The sequence below is a fragment of the Dipteris shenzhenensis genome, chromosome 1 (genome assembly GCF_047967505.1).
Source record: "Dipteris shenzhenensis isolate YYH24624 ecotype China chromosome 1, Dip_SZ_1.0, whole genome shotgun sequence".
NCBI lineage: Eukaryota > Viridiplantae > Streptophyta > Polypodiopsida > Gleicheniales > Dipteridaceae > Dipteris > Dipteris shenzhenensis.
In genome coordinates, this window is record NC_141596.1 from 10,813,405 (window position 1) to 10,839,763 (window position 26,359).

Sequence of the window (26,359 nt, forward strand, 5' to 3'; positions counted from 1 at the left end):
TGCGCCATGTCACATCACTCCATGCATGCTCAATCTACCCGTCTACTAGTTTGGACTCAGCATGGAACCATGTCAATTTGCCACTACAGTCTGCTACCATTCGCAGTTGTGCCATGTCACCATGTGTCTTTGTGTCTCTGCTAGGTGTCCATGCTCTTGAACCTTCTCCTACATGTGTGGACCTCCCTGCCGCTCTCTCCAAACCTCCACAACACTGCACATGGATCCTCTCCTTAATAGATAGTATAGAAGTATAGATGGTAGGAAGAGATTTAGCAAGGCCCACATTTCCTTAAAGTTACTTAGGTTTGGAGAATTGGGAATATTTCCAAATTGCCTCCCTTGCCTTTCCATATCTGATAAAATAGTAGAGAAGAATTCATGATACATTATAATGGCTTTAGGTATGAGAGTTTTCAATCTCTCTTTCCTACTCATTTATGGAATATGGTATATATTGGTACCTGGGAGATTCTCAATACTTCAAATAGGGGATTGCTAAAGCTAATGGAAACTCTTCTAAATCCCTTGAATTACCATACTCTAGTGTTCTCTATTTGTTCATATACAGATGATGTTCTCTAAAATGAGGGTTATCATGATCAATAGGGTTCCATAAATGAGAAATCAATAAAAAATTGTATATTCTTTGAGAAATATACCAGCATGGTTGGTGTCAAAAATTATCACTGGGACTTTTTTGCTTGTGGGTTTTTGCTTAGAAACTATGCACATCCGCCCTCAAGGAGGCCCCAACTTTTGTGCTACCTGAGCTAATGGACTGACCCATAGAGAGCCAAGAAGACATACCACCACCACCAGAAGAGGGAGATATAGGGTTGGAAGAGGCTGGTTGGATCATGAGCCACTAGGGAATCTAGCATTTATTACCTTTGAGGAAGCAGGCTAGGCTTTACATTTTTTGTAGAAGTTCCATCAATACAGTAGGAGTCAAGTTTTTTGGGTATGCAAAAAGTGTAAGAGGATTGGGAATAGTTGAAATGGGACAATGATATCTTAAAATACCAGATTGAATATTTGAAGGGATATTTGAATTTCAAGGTAGCAAAGCAAAACATTATGTAGGAATATTTCACAGAATAGAGGATCATATTGGAAAGAACAATTCAAGAATTCAAGAAAGATTGCAACAAAAAGCTTAATGGAATCTAATTGGAAGCATGGTCCATAAATATTCATAAGAATATCTCAATTGAGTTTGAATAGTTAACTCAACATAATAGGACGCTGATGGGGGAGAACATGATAATGAAGGAGAAGGTGTAGCCTTGACACAAGTGGAGGAATACACAAAATCCATGGTGGATGAAGCGTCAGGAGAGATTGTGGGTACGTTTATGTCCGATGTGGACTTGAAAGACCTAAAAACCAAAGTGGCAGAGTATATGATAGGGATATGGTATCAAATACAAAATAGACTATATAGACTATTTCACCTAAAGAAGTAGCCTTTGTAGGAATGGGATCAACAAAAGGAGGGCATATCTAACTTTCTATTGCAAAAACAAGTACAAGAACTATAGAAATAAGTTTATTTTCTAAAATCTAAAGCCCTAGTTGTAGAAAGATAGGGAATGATGGATTCCTTCCAAGAGGAAAATTCACAACAGCTTGGACACGAGGAGCAAGAAACATCCTCGGCCAGGTTTTCTTCACCATTTAAACCGTTTTTTATATTTTTATTGAATGTTTAGCAAAAATGCCTTGGAGTTTTCATTCAAAGTTGTACACAAGGTGGAAAAGGCAAGCACACTAGAAATGATACATATTGCAAACAAGGATGCTGCAAAGGCTTTGCTCATGGCGGCATCTAATTCCATTGTGATAGAAGAGGGTAAGCAAATGGATGTTTATATAGAAATCCCATGCGGGATAATGAATTCATTGGATTCTTTAATCGATAGAGTGGTGGGGGAGGTCGAGGTGTCTTGGCCTATGGATGATGGAACCACTAACACAATGTAGAAACAATTTGTTAGACTATGCCAACTCAAATTTGCAGATGGCAGAAGGACCCAAATTAAATGAATGTTCTGAGAAAGATGATGATACAGTAGCACGGTTTGCTCACACACACAAGGTGTGTTAAACAAATCCATCAACACACCATAATTTTTTCTTTCTGAATTTACTGATCACTTTTCTTTATTATATGATTTTGTAACCCTAGCAATCTTTTGATAAGAAATTTCTTCTTAAGGATGTAGGGGACAACAATGTATGGATGCTACCAATATCTTGGTATTGTACCAAGCTCTACTAATTATCAATGCATAGTCCCAGACTGGTGAGATGTTGCACTAGATAGGGGGTCTGCTATATTCCAAAAGTTTGAGATGGAACTGGCTAATCAAGTTCTTGAAGGTTCAGGTCAGAAAATTTGTTCCAAATTTCCTAACCACTAAAATGTTCCATGTGTTAATTGGATATGTTATTACCTCAAATTAGCATTTAGAAAACATGTTTAGGATAAGATAGGTTTTGAGATTCGAAGTGATGTAACTATCCTGAACTACTTTTTCACAAGGAATCCACACATCGTGCATGTGATAAATGGGTGTTCAGCATCCATTCTTGAATATGAAAGCACGTCAAATTCAAGTCTATCTACTCTATTCACATTGTTGTACTATATGTTTGATTGTTATTTTGAAATCCAAAATGAGAGAGAGAGAGAGAGAGAGAGAGAGAGAGAGAGAGAGAGAGAGAGAGAGAGAGAGAGAGAGATTTTGATCATTTTCCAATGCATGTTTTGAGTGGAATGAGAGAGCATGAACCTTGGAATGTAATCTACTAAATCCGATCTCAAACCCTGGAGTCCCAAACCCTGTTAATAGCACACTGCACATAGAATTAAGTTCCTCTATGAGCTTGTAGGTATTTCTATATCCACTTTCTTCGTCTACATCACTTGTATGTGTAGTGATCCTATATTACATCCTACTTATCCAAACACTCAATTGCATGATGTAAGCATTCTTCCCAAATTGCAAACTTGGGTATGGTACATTATTTGACATCTCATACATGTAGAAAATAGGACATTTACATGAAAAGAATCACATTCACTCAAAATTGACTTGAGGTCACTAAAACACTTGCTTCAATTCAATGTTTCCATCTTTGTCCTTAATGCATCCCTTATTTATACAATGAGTCCTCATTGAGTCCCACTATATCTGAAGTGGTGCATGGGTGCTTTCCTTTTCTTGGATCCCCTAGGTTGGATCTTCTCGATCAAATTTGCCACCATTTTCATTCAATCACTAACATGAAATTGGTTGACTGGTTCTCCTATTTTTCCCTCTATTGCTGAATAGAGATTAGCTCTACATCTCAGATCCATAATTCAAATGCCCATAGTTTGACTTGAATGTGGTCCAAGTCTCTCTTTAATTGCTTGATCGTCTTCCAAGACTCTTCATTCACAATAGCCAGTTGTGTTTTGAGTGATCAAATCATCTACCCTTGGAGGATGCATTACCAACCTCCCACTTCGAATTTCAAGTCTTCCTCTTGAAACTTTGAGTTCCACTTGTGGGCATGAGATTGTTGCATCTGTGTCTCCTCCTACTACAATTGAGTAGCATGATGGACCATCTTTGCACAAGGCTTTCAAAATCGTTGGATGCAATCCTTTGTATCTTTTAGATTTTCTAGGCAAATCTCTAAATCATGGATTTAGATTGCTTGAGCCATCAAAATCTTTCCTCATAATCCCTATAGTAGCCTCGACCTACCTCAGCATGTCCATCTACCCCTATAAAGCCTAGGCCTACTCTTATCCATCTGGTTAAAATTCATCTTCATCCTCCTCTTCTTGTACCTCTTCATATTCAGAGGACTCCTCTATAGGTAGGCATTTATCCTACCGTTTGAGCAAAGGGTTCTAGAGGGAAATCAAAATCTCTATGGAGAGAAGAGATCCTTGATCAATGTTAAGAGTCTTGGATAGGGGCTAAGGTGGCAAAGAAATTGGAAGAAAAGAAACTTCCTCCTATATGAACAGGGGACGAGAACTTGACTTATGATAAAAATCCCTCCCGAGGCATCAATAAGCAAGTTGGTAAATAATAAAGAAGAAGAATGAATTCTCATTGCAAAACATACATATCTTTGGCAAATAATAAAGAATGTGTAGAATGGTTTTACTAATAATTTGGTACATACTAAAAAGTGTTGTGGAACCATTCTGTTGTAGAGTCCCCCCCCCTTCTCTCTCTCTCTCTCTCTCTCTCTCTCTCTCTCTCTCTCTCTCTCTCTCTCTCTCTCTCTCTCTCTCTCTCTCTCTCTCTCTCTCTCTCTCTCGCAGTCTCGAACTGAGGTCATAGATTTGAAACCATTTCCTTCCAAGACTTTATGGCTCGATGTGGAATATTGACCACATAATGGTGCCTATTGGCAACATTTGGGGTGTGCAACTTCTGCATAAGTCAATGAAATTCTGGGTACTACAAACATGCACTAGATGCCCATCGACCCAACCAACCAAGTCGATAAAGTAATGGGGTCCAAATGCATCAACATTGAAATCGCATTTCCCCCAATTCATGTTAGAAGAGAAGACAACCAAACTAGAAGTGTGATAAGGATTACTTGGGGTACCAGATCCACTTAAGTGGACAATTGCTTTGCCTTTTTCTTTACCATGGCAAAGGATAAGCATTCAACATGTGACCTAGTTTGCCATATTTTAAGTAGAGCACCATTGCTTGAGCTTCCGCCTAGTCAAGAGAATTGGTATGAGGCTTTTTAGCACAAGGCACCATTGTTTGCTCAATGTTTTAGCGGGTTTATAATTCATTATCTTAGAAAATACCAAGCAACATTAAAAAAAACTAAATTCAACATACTCATCATGCCCTTGGAAAAGGGCACACTCTTCTTGTTGCTAGAGGCCTTAAGATAAGGGGAAAAGTCATCAAACCAATTACTTTCAAATTTACATGTGAATATATCAACTAGTTGCATCTAAATGCAAAATTTATTCTTTGTACATGATCCCAAACAAGGAAAGAGGAAACTTGATCTAAATGGAGGGGGAAACCATGTGACACAAAGAAAAGTGATTCATGGCCTTGCGTGCCACCATTTGATGGCTAGTTATAAGTAATATTACTTGTGGGATGTGTAGTTTCACACTTTAGAGAAAGGTGGCGAGAGGACATAGAATAATTGTATGAGACAAGTGAAGCATAATTTGAAAGGATGTGCATGCAAGGAGAGGTTGCAACTTGCTTTTTGTGCCCCAATAGACTATAGATGCACATTGTTTATTGTGTGAGTACTTGTACCATTAAGCATTGGACGTTGGGTCATCTAACAATAGTCATTATCCCTCTATACTCACCCATGTAGACAAAACATGTGGTCATGTTAAATCTTCTTTTGTGAAAAAAACTAAGAAACATGCAGAGTATGCTTTAGATTTAGGTGTCCCTTCACGTTGGCATGAACGTGCTCACAATAAGTTATTGTGAGCACGTGCATGCCAACTTGTATGAACTGGCCATAATAGGCCGACACAACTTGCTCAAAGGTAAGAATTACACACCACCAATAGTTTGACTTTGGTTTTGATCCAAAGCACGATTTAGTAGTCACATGTTTGCTATGTTCTTATGTTTTGTCTTAAAGAAAGTTTCATGAAGTATATGATAGATTACTTTGAATAAAGCTCACGAAGTTTGATATTATCAAGATTCTCATCATGTTCTTGAAAAGAGAACTCTTTTGGTATCATGGAGGCCTTGAGCTAATGGGAGTAAAATGATTGGGATGTGGAATCATCTAATAAGTTACTTCAAAAACTTAGGAAAATATTGACACATTAATGAACTACTTGTAAAAAGAGCACACTTCTTACTACTCTAGAGGCCATTAGAGAAGGGAAAAGATACAAATAAATTATTAAAATGTCAACTCAAAGACATCAAACCAATCACTTCCAAGCCATCATAGCGCAAATACAAATGAGCAAGTTGTTAACTGCATTGAATGGTTCTTTGTTATTCCAAAAAAAGGGGGACAATAAAGATCATGGTCTTGGTGGATAGCAAATCAATTTGACACAATGAAGATTGGTTCATGAGGGGTATGTATAAGGCTCTTGGGAAATGTAAAGATGACATGGGAAGACGTGTAAAGGTAACTCAAAGCATGGTTTACAAGGGCGTGTATACAAGGAGACATTGCATCTTAACTATTATGCCCCATTGGAATGTGGATGCTCATCACGTAATGTGCAAGTACTTGTATTGCTAGTAAAATAGGTGTGCTACTTGGATAATCTTTCAAAAAACCAATGTAGAAGTGGGTCATTCACACGTACATCTCTTGATTGAAATATTGGTGTATCGGTGCAACGATACATGTTAACATTAGGTCATGTGACCATAGATGCATGCTAATGTGTTGGGTCTACTAGCCACATAGGGCTTCCGCAATGTGCTTTGAAGGCAATGGAGGAATGTGTGGATTGTAATAGTGTAAAGAATCAGTGGCCTATTGCCTTCCATCAAGCACAAAACAAGGTTTTGATGCTAAGTGTAGCCCCCTACCTCTACATTTTTCCAACATCTTATTCCCTATATTGATTCATATTGAATTAGAGAAAAACAACAGATACGAGTTGTATTTGAAGAGGTACTCATCCCCTTTGTGTTAGCACCATTGGGCATCTTTGCACTAGTATGAATAGAACCAAAAGGTAACTAGCATAAGTGCATGAAAGAGCTTGCATGGGGAACCACCTTTTGCACTAGGGTAGAGGGGTCAATTTTAGCTCATCTAAAAAAATTTCCATGCAAGCCTACAATTTAGCTCACCAATGCAGTAGGGTAGAGGGGTCAATTTTAGCTCACCTACAATGTAGGCAAATGCATGCAAAAGTGCAAACATCACTCGCCCTTGCCATGGTATGGCTAACATTTTGACAAATGAGGTTGTTTCCACATTGTTTTTGCACATTTATCAAATCTTTTTAAAAAGATATGTTGTCCCCCTCACAAATATGAGGAATACATGGGGCCACATAATGGCTCAAGACTTTTTAAGGGAGTATTTATCTTGCATGGGCCAAAACAAATATGAGGAACAAACTTGAGACATAATACTTAAAAGGATAACCTATGCTTGGAATAAATTAACATATGCACCAACCTAGGTTAATTTGTCCTCCATGGGCCAAAGCAAGTTGCCAAGTGGGCTCCTTTGATTTTTCTTGTCTAGAACCCTCTTCCAGTGTTCAAATACTAGGATATCTTCATCTTCCAAGATACTAGAACTTTTGACCTGAGGCACAACTTCTACCATTGCTGCACTAGATGCCGGCCCATTCGACAATTTGCCTCCTTCTAGTTCCAACCTACTCGACTCTAACTGACAATCGGCTCTTGGAGGTCCTCTCCTTTCCCCTTCGAGTCACCTCCTTCAAAGTTATACTTCTAGCTACTCTCCAAGATGGGTTGTCCCCCTCCTTTCCTAGCCCCTTCGCACAAGGCTTCCCTTTTTTCTTACAAACGGTAGTCCACCCATCCTTATCCGATGCACTCGATTGATTCCCCCCCTTGCAATCTCTTTCCGAGACTCCCTATCTAGCTGACCCTTCTCAACTCTAGGCAACTCACTCTTCTAACCATCCTTAGAATCCAAATACCTGAATTCTCTAGCCTTTGCATGTAGGTCACTTTGACCAATCGATCAGTCCTTGAGGGGCAATTTCCCAAGAAGGGACCTTTCTACTTATAAATGAAGCAACTATATGGAACATTGCAAAGCCTAACTTGCTAAGTGTGAAAAATCCCATCTAACAGTTTTATTCTATCATGTCAGGAACTTCTTGAGCTCAAACCTACAAGATCCATGCTTTAAATGGTGTTCTCACTGAAGGGGGGATAAGGAGAAGCTTCCCTTGCAAGGAGTTCCGAACTCATCCACCAAAAATGAAGGATGCCAATGAACCACCACTTCTACAAATTGGAAAGAGCGACCCATGAGTCGTTTCGGACCGCTTTAGACACATGACAAAGAAGGAAGAAACCTTTTCCTAGAAATCTAGCTTCATATGCATTACTTGGTAGCTCACTTTCATATTTTGAAAGCTTCTCACGACAAGATCAACCTGTGAAGAAGAGATACACTCCTCCCTTGGTGACCCTCCCCAACTTTGGATAAATGTTTTCCATAGGGACTTCACAACAGAAAATGTGCTTTCCACTCGTGTCCTTCCACCCCTTCTCTCCATCTCTTGATCCCTTTTGGCAACATTTTGCATGCACCAATAAACACGCCTCCTCATCATCTGGTAGTTCTAAAAAGCCACCACAAAGTAGTCTGCCTACGGTATTGGAGTCTTGATTGATCCTTCTCCTCACCCACCTCAATGTTCACCCCTCATCACACTAGTTTTAGACATCTGACACTTACCGGGATCTCTCGCTTGAAATCTGTGCACTGGTCTCTCGACCCTACTCGCTGAGCAAACATGTGACACAAGCTCCCCCCTCCGCTATGTTCTCGCGAAACCACCTTCTTGACACTAATCCTCCCCTTCCCCCTTTATATACCCCATTCGCTCAAAATCTGTGCAATGGTCTCTCGACCCTATTCGCTAAACAAAACAAGGGCCGCTCTCTCCCCCTATATTATCGAGCTTGTGCATGCAATGTGTGACACAGGCTCTGCCCTCCGCTACGCTCTCGCGAGACCACCTTCTCGATACCAATCCTCCCTCCCCCCCGCCCCCCCCCCCCTCTTTATTCAACCTCTGCCTTAGTTTAATCACACACTTGCCCTCTTACTTTTGACCCTTCTTTAGGCTCTGAGAGGTGCCCATTGCTTGGTGGCCTATTGAGCCAACAGGAAGCGAGTTTTTCAATGATGGGTGCCTGTGACCAAACTTCTAGTCCTACATGGACTCAACGTCTAGCGAAGAGAGGCACCCTTCACATTTGCCAATCACCTGTGTCTTCAGGGTCTCACAAATTACAAAGCCATCGTGGGGCAGTGTGTGCCCATGGCTGGGAACTCAATTTTAAAAACCCACGATGGGTAGCTAGTGTGTAATGGGGTGAACCCATTCATGATTGCCCACACGTTAGGCTCTACTTGGGCACGCTCTAGCCATGTGTATATTTGCCTTAGAGGGCTTCCCCACGCATGCTAGTAGCATTCCGATGCCCAAAGACTTTGATTGGCCGAGATCCTTCAATCCTCGATGCCAATCATTAAAGTGGTGTGCAAAACTTAAGCGAGGGCGAATGGTTTATCAAGCAGGCTCTTGCAAGCAGCAGACACGCGGGGACGGAGATCAGGCTCATTGGTGTGTGTCGATCTTCGGTGACGGGGCAGGAAGTGTGTCTTAGTTGGATTGGACGTGGCAAGCCAAAGTGGCGCGTGGAATGCCTTTTTCAAATGACATGGTGCCACATCATTCTTGGCGTGTCATTTAACTGAGTATAACGTGTTTGTGCACTCTCTCATCCTCTGCCTGCCCAGTCATTGCAAACAAGACGCGTATCTTTGGCACCTCGGAGCTCCAGTCCAAAGTTCCAATTCCGGACTACCATTCCTTTGCCTTCGCGCAGTTTTTGATGGCTCGATCCGTGCTCGTGCTCAATTCTGGAAGTTCCTCCCTCAAGTGAGCCCGCTTTTCCCTCACCTTCTCGTCAGATTTCAGTCCAACACTAGTTTCGCATTCAATTGAAGGCGGTCTTCAATGCGGCCCCTCCTAATCTGCTGTGCCGTTACACAACTTCTGCAATGTGTGTTTGTCCCTAAGGGCACGCGATGGGTGTGCATCACGATGAGAAGCTCATTCTAGGTTTCGTACCCTATTTCATGCATCAAAATCTGGTCGGTGGCTCCCTACTGAGCCTCATTGGGCAGTACTCTCGTGACAACACCGGAATCGACCGATCTGTACATTTTTCTTGTGCATTTGGTGGTTTTAGTCCTCTTAGCTACCTTCAAAAGGACGAAAGTCTTTAACTGGTCAGCAAGAAGAAAGACGCTCTGAAATGGAGAAACCAGAGCTTCAACGTCTGAAGGCTAGCAGTGTTAAGCACTCGTTTTGTCCGATCTCTACTACAGCCGTGGAAGGAAAAAGAGCATGCTTTCGTAGTGTGAAGAATAAGGACGTACAGCCATAAAAAAACTATTGAGAGGTATCAGTCCAACGTGGAGGAAAATTGAGGTGCCTTTCTCGATGCCCGCACTAGTGAAACTTGGGCTACTTTTAGGTTCGTGTTTACAAAACCACATTTTTGTCCTCGGAATTAAGCGTTGGGGGATATATGACAGCTTCTGTCAATCTGCCATGTGGAGGATAATCTGAATGTCAGCTGTGCAGAAGGGTATGGGTACTCCTATGGTGCACAATATCTATTTCTTTGACTCAAGGGCATCCTTTGTTCGTGTCAAATTTATTTATTACAGCTTGGGCTACCATGTTCTTCTTTACTAGCTGCAAAAGTGCCTCAATTTTGGATTAGTTTTTTCTGTGCGGCTACATCATCTGTACTACAGCCTTAGAGGTGCTTATTCTATAGATGCTTGATGTTGTTGCAATGGACTTTTGCAAGGCCATGACACTCATCCGATGCTGCTCATGTATCATTATAGGATTGTTACAGCTGCTCTCCCATCCATCTATTCACCTTTTAATTTCTCCATTTTTGAGATCTAGTTTTGGTGTTAGATTCCTCAGTTTGGCAAAATTTTGTCACACCCATGTGCCAGCCATGTGGGTTGAATGCATCTCCTCTAACACCAACGACATATATCAGAATCATGATCGTAAACATGTCAAGTGAGCTACTTTAACACAAGCCGATTTTGAACAAATATGGAGAGAGGAGAGGAAAAAAGTGGAGATGAGGAGAGAGGGCATATCTAGAGAGCACATCTTAAAATACTAATTGTACACTAGTATTAGCTGAAAAGAATGAACATATACAAACCCCTTTAGGGTCAGGCTTAGGGTCTCCAACCCTTTCCTTTTTAGCACTCTATGTGTTAGTGCTATGCACATATGATAATACATGATGTTGAGATGGTTCCTCAACACCTTTTTTCAAGATCAACATCATGAAGTAGGCCTTCTCCCAAGATGATGATTCTGGGAATCGAAGAAGGATTGAACATTACATTCCATCACACCCTTAATGGGAATGTTCTTCCTCTGCGTCAAACCAAGAGCGTGTTGGTGTTTTTTAAAAAGCTTTTTCCCAAGTGGTTTGGTAAATATATTTGCAACATTCTCTTTGTTGTCACAATGTTGTAGTGTGATGTTGAAGGGTTGGTGGACATTTTTCTTTAGAGGCTAACTGTCGTATTTTATTTTATAGTGCTTTAAGTATATGGTTAAAGGAATCAATGTCAAGGTCCTTGTTGAGGGCGAACGGGCACTGACTAGATGGTTCTAAGGTGAGGGGCCTAGGTATACCAAAGTGTGTAATTGCCAAGGGGCAAATGGAATGAAGTGATACTCCAAGAAAAGGGTAAATGGTACATCTAAGGATGGCCCTAGGAATGTGACATGTGGCATGTAGAACCATCTAGGGAGTTGTGGGCTTTGTGTACAGCTTGCAGGAGAATTAACACATAATTTAGAATCGAGATTGATGTCATGAAGATTGGTTGGGAGGATTATCATAGTGCCATTGCCTGTGATTAAAGGAGAAATTGTATTCCTGCGTTTCATTTTGGTGTATAGTTACCTTGGTCGTTTCATTTGGTATTAGAGTCGGTGATTGAAAAAGGCGATTGTGATGAGAGAGTACACATCGTTTTAATTGCATACAGAGGTGGTGACTCGAGTGTCTTAAAGTATGCGTCGTTTTCATGTATGACTCAAACCTAGGGCTTTAAGGTTCTGTTACCAAAATCCTCAACAAAGAATTCTACGATCGAAAAGGGGCTGCGGTCGATTGAATAAGAGAGCATCGATGGCTGCATAACTGAGTTTTGTGGGGGCAAGGCAAATACAAACAAGGAAAGATAGAAATTTGGAAGGTCTTAGAGATGATATTGTTGTGGGAAGTGACGGGGCTACGGCAGTTACAACAGCTAGTAATAAGAAGCTAGTGCAAAGGAATTCATATGGTGCATTGCTACAATGGGAATGGGCTTTGCGGTAATAAACTGTTGGAAATTACCCAACAGAGGGTACACAGCGGAAGACTAATAGAATTGCCTAGGAGCTCACACATTGTGGTGTGGGGTGTTAAATCACTAACTTCTTAAACTTATGTGCATGGAATAGATGTGCAGACTCATCAATAGATAATGAACCAGCCAGATAGAGAAATTGTAGGCCATCTTCTGGTGGTTCTAGTGATGTCCTATAGGCCATGGTATGTGCCTTGTAGGCATAAATGTAGGCACTTGTAGTGTTAGTGCCCTTTAGGCCACATAGGATACTTAGTCCTATGTGACACCTAGGACACTTAGTCCTAGGTCTAGGTACAAGTACCTTGTACTCCTATTTTTCATTATCCTAAGTGTCCTAGGTGTCACATAGGACTAAGTGTCCTATGTGGCCTAAAAGGCTGACGTGACAGACTCGATCGACTTTTTGCAACTTGCACTCTCTCTTTGCCTATCGATCCTACAGTGGTATCAGAGCAAGGTTTGACTCGTCTTCCTGCCCCAAGACTCCTTGTTGTACCTATCCGTACTGGTTTCCTATGTCGTACAGATCTGTACCTCCATCGTACTTGTGCAGTACAACTTTCGAATTTGAGCCGCCGTACAGCAATATAGTTGCGTGTCTGTGACACCGTACGTTAGACTCCGTACACGAGTACTTGTTATGTACATGCGCCGTACTAGAGTCATTGTACTTGCGTTGCCGTACAACTGTACGTATTTGCGTCGCCATACAACTGTCACCGTACCTGCGCCAATCTACGTATCTTCTGCACCTACATTGCCGTACTGCCCGTACAGATTGTTGTGCCACACTACGTACATCTTCCGTACCGGCACGTGGGAACGTATTGTTCCGTACAATTTTTAATACTAGATCCGTACTTCAACCGTACACCGTACGGTGTACTTGATATGTACTTCATCCGTATAGTTATTGTACACTGTACTTGAGCTGTCCGTACAGCTAGTACTTCTTTCAAGTGATCCCCGTACAGATGGTTGCACGTACAAGGTTACATTGTGGACATTGGTATTTTTTGGGGCTTTCAGTTCATTTCAGCTTCTTTGGTTGCAAATTCCTGCAAGAACATTGGGGCTTTGGGATTTGGTCTGCAATTTCTCGTTTAATTGCAATACATTGGGTTAGATTGGAGTACATTGAGTCAGATTTTCAGACATTGAGTCACTTCTGCAGGACATTGAGTCAGATTTGCATACATTGGGTCACATTTGCAAAAATTTCAGCAAAATTTGGGGCTTTTCTGCATTTGCCCATTTTTTGGCCTATTTGCCCTCAATAAATTTGGGGCTTTTGCCATATTTGCTATTTTTTTGAAGTGAACATTGCCTGTCACAGTCACATTTGGGTCAGATCTGCATTTGACCTTTGATTTGGGTCAGAAATTTGCAGATATTTGCTGTCATTTTTGGACAGCCAGCTTTTTGCAGTGATAGCCTTGAGGCTTTTGGGTTTTCAGGTCTTTTTCAAGGTATCACATTTGGTATGGCTGGGAACAATCAAGATTTATTTGGAGTTCTTCGTGAAGATGATAAGTTGGATGGCACCAACTATCCGATGTGGTCTTATCTCATGAAACATATTCTTGTTGCAAAGCATTTGTGGAATATTGTTTCCGGGGCTGATCTGAGGCCCAGCCAATGCTACAGTGGTTGCCTCTACTGCTGGTCCTTCTGCAGGGGGTACTCCTCCTGATGCCTCTTCCTCTAGCACTCCTGTTGCTGCTCTTCCAACTCAAGAACAGTCAAGATGGGATGCAAGAGATGCAAATGCACATTCATGCATTGCTTTATCATGCAAGAGAATGATTATTCCACCCATCCGGTCTTGCAGGACAGCAAAGGATGCTTGATAAATTGGCTTCTCTCTATCAGATTCGCAATGAAGATCGTGTTGCATATTTGAGAAGGCAATTACAGGAAGTCAGTCTGAATGAAGGTGAGTCAATGGATGCATACTTGACAAAGGTCAAGGACCTCGTGGAACAGCTTGCCAACATTGATGCGGTGGTACCAAATTCACAGCTTGTTAGTGCCACATTGAATGGACTGCCAGATGCATATCAAGGGTTTGCTACAACCCTTTGATTAGTGGCCATGGGTAATCCAGACCACTATTCTTTTGATCAGCTAGTTACTTTGCTTTTGCAGGAAGAGCAAAGTAGAGCTAATAGACAAGCCATTATTCCTGATCATGCATTTGCTTCACAGCAGACAGGAAGAGGCAAGGCTTCCAAGCCTATGGGCAAGCCAAAATTTGTGCATAGCAGTTGCAATTCCTCCCATGCATCTAAAAATACAGCAGATAAGGCAAAGAAGAAAAGATGCAACTATTGTCGCAAGCCTGGACATGACATTTCAGAATGCAGGAAGTGCATTGCTTCAGAGAAAAAGAAAGCAGGATTGACAGTTAATGCCTCTCATGTTATTGAATCCCATGAGCCAGAAGATGCTTCACATGCACATGCTCTTCAAGATGATTGGGCATGGGCTGTCCATTGCTCATTTGATCCATCCAAAGCTGATGCATTCTTTACTGCTAATGATGCTCAGTCCTGGTACTTTGATAGTGGTGCTTCCAAGCATGTCACATCTTGCAGACAGTTGTTTCATTCTTTAGCTGATGCACCTCGAGGGGGAACTGTTACATGTGCTAATAATGCTTCATATGCTGTAAAAGGAGTTGGAGATGTGCAGCTCACATCCATTTCAAGCCATCCTGTCACTCTGACAAATTTCTTTTTATGCTTGGCATTGAAGTCAACTTGATTTCAATTTCAGCAATTGCTACTTCAGGTTTTAGAGTGATTTTTGATGGCTACAGATGTCTAGTTTATGATCTTCGTGATGACAATGCCATAGTTCTCACTGGCATTTTGGCAAAAGGGCTTTATCACCTTGATCATCATTTAGCTGCACTTTCTATTGAAGCATTGGCTATTTCAGATTCACAGCTTGCTGAAAGTCATCTTTGGCATGAGAGAATGGGCCATCTCAATTATAGAGCTCTTGCAAAGCTACATTAACAGCAGATGGCAAATGATGTACCTCAGACTCACACAGTTTCCAAACATGTGTGTGAGGGTTGTCTTTTGGGTAAGATGCATCGATTTCCTTTTCAAAAGAATTGTCCAAAACTCTTACAAAGGAAATTGCAGCTAGTACACAGTGATGTCTGTGGCCCAATGAGGACAAATGCCATTGGGGGGTATAAGTATTTCATGACTCTCATTGATGATTTCATAAGATATTGCTGGGTATATCCTTTAAAGGCTAAATCTGAAGTTTTCTTATGCTTTCAGAGATGGCTGAATATGGTTGAGAATGAATCAGGATGCAAGCTTGTCACCCTCAACACAGATGGGGGGGGAGAGTATATGTCAAAGGAGTTTGATGCATTTCTGTCTTCACGGGGCATTATTCACTCATGCACTTCACTAAGCAATAATCAGCCACAACCTCATGCTGATTTGCAGGTTTCTCTTCCGGTACAAAATGATCCCACTACTCATGATGCAGTCATTGAAGAAAGAGCTGTCAATAGACAGCAAAGGCAAGTTCCCAGATGGCTTCTTGATACATTGAGGGACAGCAACAAGATCAGCCTTTTGCTGCCCGGACAAGATCAGGGAACAGACAGCATGGTCACTTCCTTGAGTTTGCACTCCTTGCTACAGCTTGCAATGAAGAACCTCTGTGCCATAAAGATGCTTTTGACAGCAAAGAGTGGATGGATGCAATGAGAGCTGAGTTACAATCTATTGCCAAAAATGACACATGGAAATTAGTAGATCTCCCTCCCGGCAAGCATGCCATTGGAATGCGGAGGGTCTACAAATTAAAAAGGAAATCTGATGGCAGCATAGATCGATACAAAGCCCGTCTTGTTGCAAATATGCCCAACAACAAGGCATTGACTTTAAGGAGACATTTGCTCCCACATCCAGGATTACTACCATTAGATGTGTCATTGCCATTGCAGCCCATCATCATTGGCAAGTGCACCAACTTGACATCAAGACCGCTTTTCTTCATGGGGATCTGCAGGAAGAAGTCTATGTCACACAACCTCGTGGCTTTGAGGTTGTTAATTCTGAAAATAAGGTATGCCGGCTTAGAAAAGCCCTTTATGGTTTGAAGCAGGCACCCAGGGCATGTATGCCAAAATTCATGCACACTTACTATCCCTTGGTTTTCAGAATAGTCCCACAGAACCCACTCTTTATGTCCGTGGGAGTGGATCTGATTTTTTAGTGCTGATTTTATATGTGGATGATACGCTTATCACGGGCCCAGATACTCAGCAAATTGCAGCTTTCAAGGCTGATTTGCAGCAGGTTTTTGAAATGTCAGACATGGGACAGCTCCATTATTATTTGGGCATTCAGTTTGCTCATGTTAAGGGGGGTATCATGATGTCTCAGTCCAACTATATTGGACAGGTCCTTGATCGTTTTCAGTTTGAGGATTGCAAGCCAATCTCTACTCCAGTGGACCCTGGCTTCAAATTCTTAGCTCATGATGGGAGCCCACCATGTGATATCACTCTATATCAGCAGGTTGTTGGATGCCTTATTTATTTATGTCACACCAGACCTGACTTGCAGTATGCAAAATCTCAGCTCAGCAGATTCATGCACATGCCCAGTTCACAGCATTGGCAAGCAGTGAAGAGAGTCTTCAGATATCTCAGAGGCACTCAAGATTTAGCCCTCTTCTATAGTGATCAGGGTTCAGTTACCATGCATGCTAACACAGATAGTGACTGGGCAGGATGTTCCGACACCAGAGTGTCACATACTGGCAATTGTTTTTTGCTTGGCAATTCATGCATCTCTTGGCTCAGCAAGAAGCAACCAACAGTTGCCACATCTAGCTGTGAGGCTGAGTACAGGGCAGCTTTCACCGCTACAGTGAAGTGTGTTTGGCTTCGACAGTTACTTACAGATCTTGGTATTCGCCAGACATATTCTCTACACTGACAGCCAGAGTGCTTTGGCCATTGCACGTAACCCAGTGTCTAATGCGCGTACCAAGCATATTGAAGTTCACTATCATTATGTTCGGGAGCGGTTGTCAGCAGGAGACATAGAGTTGTCCTATCTTCCCACAGAGGACAACATAGCAGATATGTTTACAAAGGCACTTCCTCGTCCCAAGTTCGAAGTCTTCCGACAGGCTTTACACTTGGTTCCTTTTGTTACATGATGTGACATCCCTTGTACATTCATAGGTGGCTATATCCTTTTGGATGAACATGTGCCACCATGACCAGAAAATACCAGGTACTCTGAGACGTTTCCAGAGTACTTCAGCCCATCCTATGGAGGGTGGTTTGTAGGCCATCTTCTGGTGGTTCTAGTGATGCCCTATAGGCCATGGTATGTGCCTTGTAGGCATAAATGTAGGCACTTGTAGTGTTAGTGCCTTTTAGTTTACATAGGACACTTAGTCCTATGTAACACCTAGGACACTTAGTCCTAGGTCTAGGTACAAGTACCTTGTACTTCTATTTTTCATTATCCTAGATTTTGACGTGACATACTCTATCGACTTTTTGCAACCACCAAAAAAATATATTTCCGTCCAAAGCTATGGATACAATACAAAAGAGAGAAAGATCTAGAGTCCCACCAATGGTGTGGTCCTCTGATCTTCCCACAAGGTCCTTCTCCTATCTGCCAGCTATCTCTAGACTCGAGCCTGCGTGCTCCACCTCGAGCGTAAGTAGCCTATCCATCCAAAGATCACAACACCTTGCTGCCCTAGAAGACAGCCAAGGTCCAGCCTCTAGGGAACTCAGTCTGCAACACACCTTTCACTCTCTTTCACCCCCAGTGTGAGGCCCAAGGGAGTGGCTTCTGGCTGCTTCTGTCTGCTCCTGCTCTTGCTGAATGGTTGGATGATGAATGAGGCCCAGAGCCTCTCCTTTTATAGGCCCAAGGCCTTGCTGCAAAACCGACCAGAAGGGGGAGTTCTGGCTGACCCACTCAGCCCCTCCCTGACCGACTTTGGTGCCTCAAGGGCCTTTGGCCTACACTTCTTGGCAAGGCCCAGCCTAGTATCCAGCCTATAAATAGGCCTGGTTGGCTGGCTCTACCCAGCCCAACCAGCCTGTCTAATCAGGCCGACACTTCATGCTGCTGTCCCGCCTTCTTTGCACCATGTGGCACTACCCCGTACAACCCCATACACTGCTGATGTCACCTGCCAGCTCATTGGCTCTGTTCCAGCCTGATTCTCCTGTGCAGATCTGCCTCAACCAATCCTAGACAGCCACTTGGCCTTTCTAAGCCCTTGCTGTCCTCCATGATGTCTTCCATCGGCCAGGTTCTCTCTTTGGTTTCTGCTTACATGGCAGCCCATGTGGTAGCCCCATGCTTTTCTCTGGGCATGTTATGCCCTAGGTCTCCCTCCCCCATGCTCTCCTCATATGGAGGCTTATAGATGGGGAGGTGACCTTTCCAACAAAAACACAGTTCTTAAGGCTATTGAGCATCTATAGGTTTGAGTCACGGATGGGAGTGCCCAAGCATGGACTAATTGTGGGCCAAGGGTAGGCCAAAGAGTGAGCCAAAGGAAAGTGCAGGTTGCTAGAGCACGTGCTGGCTGGGATAGGACTGAGTCACAATTGAAGCTCTCTCTCTCTCCACACAGGCTGGCTGCTCCAGAGGACCTGAGTCAGTGGGAAATCACAAAAGGTTGTAAAGGGGTTGGACCTTGCATGCCAACTGAGTTCTTGAATGGTGGATTAATTTGCAAGGTTCTTTGACGACATACTTTACAGGCCGTAGAAGGACGTTCAATTTATAGTGGAGAAGCAAGAAATTGAGCAGGGAGCTTTCTTTTTTAATTTAAATCTCAATCTGCCTGTGTTATAAAATTGCAGAGTTTTTTAAATTACAGCAGTAGTTTTTTCCAATTATTTGAGATTGCAGGTATTTCCCTAGTATAGGGAAAAATAGTTGGCAGACTACAGACATATGCTTGTATAGCGGGACGTTTTGGGAGTGTGGTATTTGCTTGAAGATTTCAGTTTGATTAGTGTGTGTTAAAAAAAAAACCCCCCTACCTTATGGATAGAGGCAAAGCAATAGCAATGGAAGTTAAAGAAGAAGCTTCTAGGGTGGATCCCGTAGAATCGGGAATCCGGCCGATCCCACAGGTATTGCATCCAACAGCCCATACACTGTATGGTAGAATTGCCTTATTAGAGGATGCCTTGCAACAGATTTTGGCTCAGCAGCTGCAAGCTAATGTAGGACAATCCGAGCTTAGGAAAATGGTTCATAGTATGTCTACTAGACCATCTCATAAGGAGAAAAGTAAAGCTCCAATGGAGCCTGAAATCAGTGTTAGTGTTCATACGGTCGAGCCTCGGAGGGCTAAGGTGCCACCCACATATTTAATGAGGCAGCGGATAGATGGTGGATAAAACAACAGAGGGATGGAGTGGCATCCACTACTTAGGAGGGGTTCAAGAAAGAATTCAGAAAACACTTCTTGCCTCTTGGTGAAGCATCTCGAGCTTGGGATCAATATAGAAACCTTCATCAGAGAAATTTATCAGTGATTGAATACATTGATAAATTCAGAGAAAGTGTAATGAAAGTTTATGAACCTTTACCTCAGTTGGTATAGGTAAAATCTTTTATTTGTGAACTGAATGATCGGATCAAGATGGAAGTTCGGGCTAAGTATGCGAACACTAGTATGCGAACACTGTAGATGAAGCAATTGCCATAGCCTTGAACTATGAGGATGCCAAAGGAAACATCCTCAAACTTCGAATTCAGGAATGTCGCCCTGGGTAAGGCTTGGCATTGTAAGAAGAATCTAGCCATAGATTGGAAAAAGCATATCTATCAGTTCAAGCTGAACGATTTGTTGTATGTCTTGCAAGGTGAAAAAGATTTGCCTCAGGGATCGTTAGTTTCCGTAATGGAAGTTCGCAAAACTCAATAAGAGTTCTTGTTTCTTTATACAGCATCGATAGAGCCGATTGATGGTCCATCGGCTAGCACTGATGTTACTCGAGATGGGGAGATGGCCAAGTTGGTTGATCATATTGTAGAGGAGTTCTCGGATTGTTTAGTTGCCTTATGGGTTACCTGTAGAGTGGACTGTTCAGCATAAGATTAAACTTATGCTGGGAGGCAGAACAAGTAAATAGACCTCCCTATAGATTAAGGTTTACTGAAGAAGCTAAGGTGCGAAGGCAACCTCAAGCTGGGGCAGATTCAGCCCAGTTTCTCACCTTTTGCTTCGCCAGTGATATTGAAGAAAAAGAAAGATGATACTTTCCACCACTGTATAGATCACTCATGCAGGAGTTTAACATGACGATTCGGTACCGAAGAGGGACGAATAAAGTTGCTGATGTGTTGTCACACGTAATGCATAATATGAGTTTCACGCTATTAGAGAGTGCTCTAATGGGTGAGATTAGGAAACTCAAAAGATAGATGAGTTCGCATCCAGAGTCTTTGGCCTAAGACACGTGTGCTTAAACCCGGGGAAAAGAATGACTTGGCATCCATAAAAGGCCAAATTTATGTTAGATATAACATAGGGCATGATATGCTGAAAAGAAATGGCAAGGTAGTAGTACCTAATCAGAATGATCTCAGGCAGAGAGTCATTCAACAATGCCATGATAGCCCGTGTGTGGACATTAGGGATCGAGAAGACATATGATCTTGTGAAACAAGATTTCTTTTGGTAAAAAATAAAAAAACATATTCATGAATGTGTGACAAGCTATTTTTCGTGTCAAGTGAGTTAAGGCTGAGCGGGTGAAGCCCTTGGAAATACCACTAGGTAGGTGGGAGAGCATTTCCATGGACTTTATAGTTGGTCTGCCTTGTGGTGGTTGATCGTCTTACCAAGATGGCTCACTTCATTCCGACTAGGGAGTCTGTTAGTGTCCCGCAAGTGGTGGATTTGTTTATTAAACATATATTTTCTTTGCATGGATTACCCAGATCCATAGTGTCAGACAGGGATGTTAAATTTATTAGTCATTTTTGGACTTCAATGTTTGAGGCACTAAGGATTGAGTTGGGAATGAGTAGTGGGGATCATCTTGAAATGGATGGTCAGACGGAAATAGTCAACCAGACTTTAGAGGATATGTTTAGAGCATATGTTTCATTGAGGCAACATACGTGGAACAAGTGGTTGCCACTATTAGAATTTGCTTACATGTTAGAAAACATTCCTCTACAGGAATGAGTCCATTTGAGTTGAACTATGGTTATAGACTAGCAAATTTAATTGTGGTTGGAACATCTCAGAATAGAGCTAAGGCATATGCGGATGAAAATAGATCCGTTATAGGGGATTTAAGGAAGGATAATTTTTTTTCCTCAGAATTCCTTCACACTATAAGTCTTTGACTGCAAGACAGTGTGCTAAGTTATCACATCGATACTGTGGGCTGTGGTTAATTCTTAAAAGAATAGGCAAGGTGGCCTATAAGTTGGAACTACCACAGGGTTATAAGGTGCATCCAGTGTTTCATGTTTCTCGTTTAAAGAGGTTTTTGCACCTAGGTGACTCATTGATCGAGGGTGTTGTTTTGTTTCAGGAGATAGAGGATAATGCAAGGCATAAACCAAAAAGAATCCTAGAACGAGAAACAACATAGGTATGCAATCGAAAGATACCAACGGTGTTGGTTGCATGGCATGGTCTACTTCTATCTGAGGCTACTTGGGAATCCGTATACCAGATGCGGAGAGCTTTCTCAGATTTTATCATGGAGGACGCTGATGCCTGAAGAGGGAAGGAATGTTATGCTCAAGCTGAGATAACATGACGTTGGAAGGATCGGTGGATATTTTCCTTTAGAGGGCCAATGGTCGTATTTTATTTTATAGCGCTTCAAGTATATTGTTAAAAGAATCAATGTCAAGGTCCTTGTTGAGGGCGAAGTGGCACTGACTAGATGGTTCTAAGGTCAGGGGCCTAGGTACACCAAAGTCTGTAATTGCCGAGCTTTTCTTGTCAAACTCTCTTGTACATCTAATGTATCTCAAGACTCTGTTGGCTACATTTCAGTGAGACTGTTTTGGATTTGCCATAAATTGTGTAAGTGAACGCACTGCATAACTAATATCTGGCCTTGATAGTCAGATATATAAGAGATCCGATGAGCTGCCGATAGTATTTTTCATTGACTGTAAGATTTCTCGATCTTTTGTCAGTTCCAAGGGAGTGGTTGCAATCTTGCAATTTGCCATATGAAACTTTTTCAGGAGACTATTCACATATTTTGGCTGGCTCATAAAGGTGTTGTCTGAGTTTCTCTAGAACTCAATTCCAAGATAATAGTGCATAAGCCCAAGATCTTTCACGTCGAACTTTGTAGATAACTCTTGCTTTAGCTTGCTAATGAAGCTATCATTGCTTTCTGTCACAATCAGATCATTTACATACAAAAGTGCAATAGTAATGTCTTCCACTTGAACTTTGTAGTAGAGAGCATGATCTGCATTGGACTTCATGTATCCCAAATTAGCAAAAATACTTGTCGATTCTGTTATACCAACTTCTGGATGCTTGCTTTAAGCCGTAGAGACTTTTCTTGAGATGGCAAATCTAATACTCCTTCCCTGGTTCAACATAACGTGCAGGTTGTTGCATGTAGACTTCCTCATCTAGGTAACTATTGAGAAAAGCATTTTTGACATCGAGCTGGTACACATTCCATCTGCTGAGTGTCGCTAGTGATATTAAAAAATCATATGGAGTCCATCTTTGCTATTGGAGCATAAGTCTCATCATAATCTTGACCATATTGCTGTGCAAAACCTTTTGCAACTAGTTTGGCTTTGTATCTTTCAATGCTTTGTACTTCACTTTGTAAATCCATTTGTTTGCTATGGCTTTTTTTCCTAGTGAAAGGTCGCATAATTCCGAAGTATGTTTTTGTACAAAGCTTTCATTTCTTCATTCATAGCAGTTTGCCACCAGCTCAGGTAGTCCTTCTAAAATGGTGAAGGGATCCTGCAGCCAAACGGGCACAAGTGAATATTCTTGGAACCCGGGTATGAAGTCATGCTAGAAAGAGGCCTTGTGAACTGAGAGAGAAATTTTTTCTAGGCTGAGACCTAGACCTACCTAGAATCCTAAGACGGTAACACTAACCTATTGTTTTCCCGTGGGTACTAGTGAAGATGGACTAACTATCTGACTTGACCTAAGGCTGAGAGACTGACCTACATAACTCGTGCTTGATTGTCCTTGGACAAGGGCTCACAATGGGGTCACGGCATATGACAAAATATCCTATCATAGGAACTATTTGGGATGTCTAGTAAGCATACTTTACGTTTTTGAAACAAAAGACCATTCCGAATGGAATACTGATCTTAGATGTCTCTCCCCTAAATCAATTGGTTAATCTCAGCATGTCCCAACTTGGACCGATAGATAGATATGGCTAAAGTAATGATCATGCTCCTACATGCCTTTAAAGGATAAAAAGAGACCAGTTTGGATCTTCGTGAACTTATAAAGGTCACAAAACCTTTGTATCAGATTTCAAAGTTGAAATCTTGCATAAGCTCAGATCATCTAGCCCGTACGGCCATGTAAGTCTGAAGCTTTATAAGAGTACTTAATTGATGTGTTATCAACACACTCTACAAACTGAGAGCCATATAAATAATGCCTCCGCTTCTTCAATGCATGGATAACAAATTGTTCCTTTTTATGAGTGGGATATTTGAGCTGTGCTCGTGTCATCTTGAGGATACAGGTTGGACATCCTGAAACAAGCCTGCACCAATGGCATAATCACTAGTATCCGTTTAAACCGCCAATGATTTACTTTCATCCACAGATTGCAACATAGCCGTGGTAACCACTACATGGTTCAGCTTTCTGAGGCACCAGTTATTTCAGTTGATGAAACTTAAACAGAGTTTTGAAAAAACAAATCAGTGTTTTTGGATTTTATGCGATGCAGCGTTTTTTATTTTTAGTGAATGTGTGGTTTAGTTCTTGCAATCTAGATATTGTCTTTTTGGCAACAATTATAATGAGTATCTTTGTGCTCTCGCGTTAATGAGTATCTTTGTGCTCTCGCGTGTCAGGTATGCTCTATACAACCTGAAGCAGACAGCGAATTGCATCTCACAGGGAGTCATTGAGGGCATTGGCACATCAAAATGTTCCATCTCTCATAAGAATTTACAGCTTGGACAGAATGTCAAAATGCAGGTGGGTTGTTTACCATTTCATTCCATCATGCCTCTTTTGCTTTTGCCGTTGGTGCTAGAAGTTACTGTAGTCCTAAATCTTCTTGAGGAATGGGTTTCTCAGATGAACATTGTAGAAGGGAATTTGACTGTGTCCATTTGGAGTGCAATGGGGGTCGTTGGCAAAATGCAAGTGCAAACTATCATGATCTTGTAATCGAATTTTAAATACTTGAGACTTCAGAAACTATGATTTTTCTGAAAAACAGGTTGTGTTACTTGCTTTGATTTGGGGCTCTTTTTCCATCTTTGTCTCTCTCGATGCTTTGCAATAAATGCCAACACTGTTTGGGTCAAGGTCAAAAGGCATGCCTTTCCCTTGTGGAAGGATCTTTTGATCCGGATAAGCTACTCCTTATTTGCCAGGTTAGAACTGTGGCATGACCGAGTATTGTTTTTCAATGCTAGGATGGAAACTAGATTAGTAGTCACTAACCATAGTTAGTGAACTAACTGCGGTTAGGGGGAAAAACCTCTTAAAGAGGGAAAAGTGCCCCTAACTAGCTTATTAAATTACATTGGTCACTGCTGAATTATATCTATAATTCTAACACCCCCCTGCAGTGCCAATGTCATGTACAAGGCTGATCAATCACCAAACGGATATAAGTTTAGGGCACTGCGAAATGCCTCAAACTTTTCACGTGGTAGTGCTTTGGTGACAATATCTGCAACGTTGTCATGTGTGGACACAAAGATCATACTGATCTCTCCTGCATGCAACTTCTCTCTGACGTAGTGATAGTGAACCTCAATGTGCTTCGTGCGAGCATGAAACATTGGATTCTTTGCCACTGCAATGGCACTCTGACTATCAGTGAGAATTGGAGAAGGACCCTCCAATCATAGATGAAGATCAGCAAATAGGCATCGCAGCCAGACACATTCAACTGTTGCTGTGAAAGTTGCCCTGTACTCAGCTTCACATGATGAGGTAGCCACTGTAGATTGTTTCTTGCTCAGCCAGGAAATGCAAGATTTACCCAAAAAGAAACAATTGCCACTAGTGGACTGCCTAGTGTCATAATCACCAGCCCAATCTGAATCACTGTAGGCATGCATCTGCAAGTCACCCCCCCTGGGAAATAACAAGCCAAAAGACTTCGTGCCCTGCAAATAACGGAAGATGCGCTTAACTGCTTGCCAATGCATAGTTTTTGGGCTGTGCATATACCTGCTCACTTGAGATACTGCAAATTGAATATCAGGTCTAGTGTTGCAGAGATATATGAGGCATCCAACAGCCTGACTGTAAGATGTGGCATCAACTGATTCTCCTACATCATGCATTGTGAGTTTCAGCCCCGGCTCCATGGGAGTGGCTATAGGCTTACAATCATGCATGTTAAATCTGTCCAAGAGTTTCTGCACATACTTGGACTGAGACATAATAGTGCCACGTCTCTCTTGAGAGAACTGGATCCCCAAATAAAAGTGAAGCAGCCCCAAATCTGACATGTCAAAGGTGGTCTGCAAATCAGCTTTGAAATCTGCAATATTATCTTCATTGGACCCTGTGAGCAGTAAGTCATCGACATAAAGAAGGATGACTAAAATTCCCCCCCCATCCATCTTGATGTAGAGAGTGCTCTCAGTAGGACTATTGTGCAGCCCCTTGCTGGTCAAAAAGGCATGAATCTTGGCATACCATGCACGAGGGGCCTGTTTCAGCCGATACAAAGCTTTGCTTAGCTTGCATACCTGAAGTGCATTTGCTGTAATTTCAAAGCCTGGAGGTTGTTTGACATAAACCTCTTCCAGCAAGTCTCCATTTAAGAATGCTGTTTTTACGTCCAACTGATGAACATTCCACTCAAAATGTGCAGCCATTGCAATAACAGATCGGATGGTGGTCATTCGGGATGTAGGAGCAAATGTCTCCCCATAATCTATGCCCTTTT

At 41.9% G+C, this 26,359-nt stretch overlaps 1 protein-coding gene across 1 annotated transcript in view; it reads left to right on the plus strand.

Moving 5' to 3' along the window:
• Window positions 1-9,490: 9,490 nt before the first annotated feature.
• The window catches only part of LOC147905365 (uncharacterized), a 42,846-nt gene continuing 25,977 nt past the window's right edge, over window positions 9,491-26,359 (plus strand). The window contains exons 1-2 of the mRNA XM_087370165.1: window positions 9,491-9,661; window positions 24,294-24,420. Coding sequence (XP_087226291.1) covers window positions 9,615-9,661; window positions 24,294-24,420 — 174 coding nt within the window. The 5' untranslated portion in view covers window positions 9,491-9,614. The remainder of the gene's footprint in view (window positions 9,662-24,293; window positions 24,421-26,359) is intronic.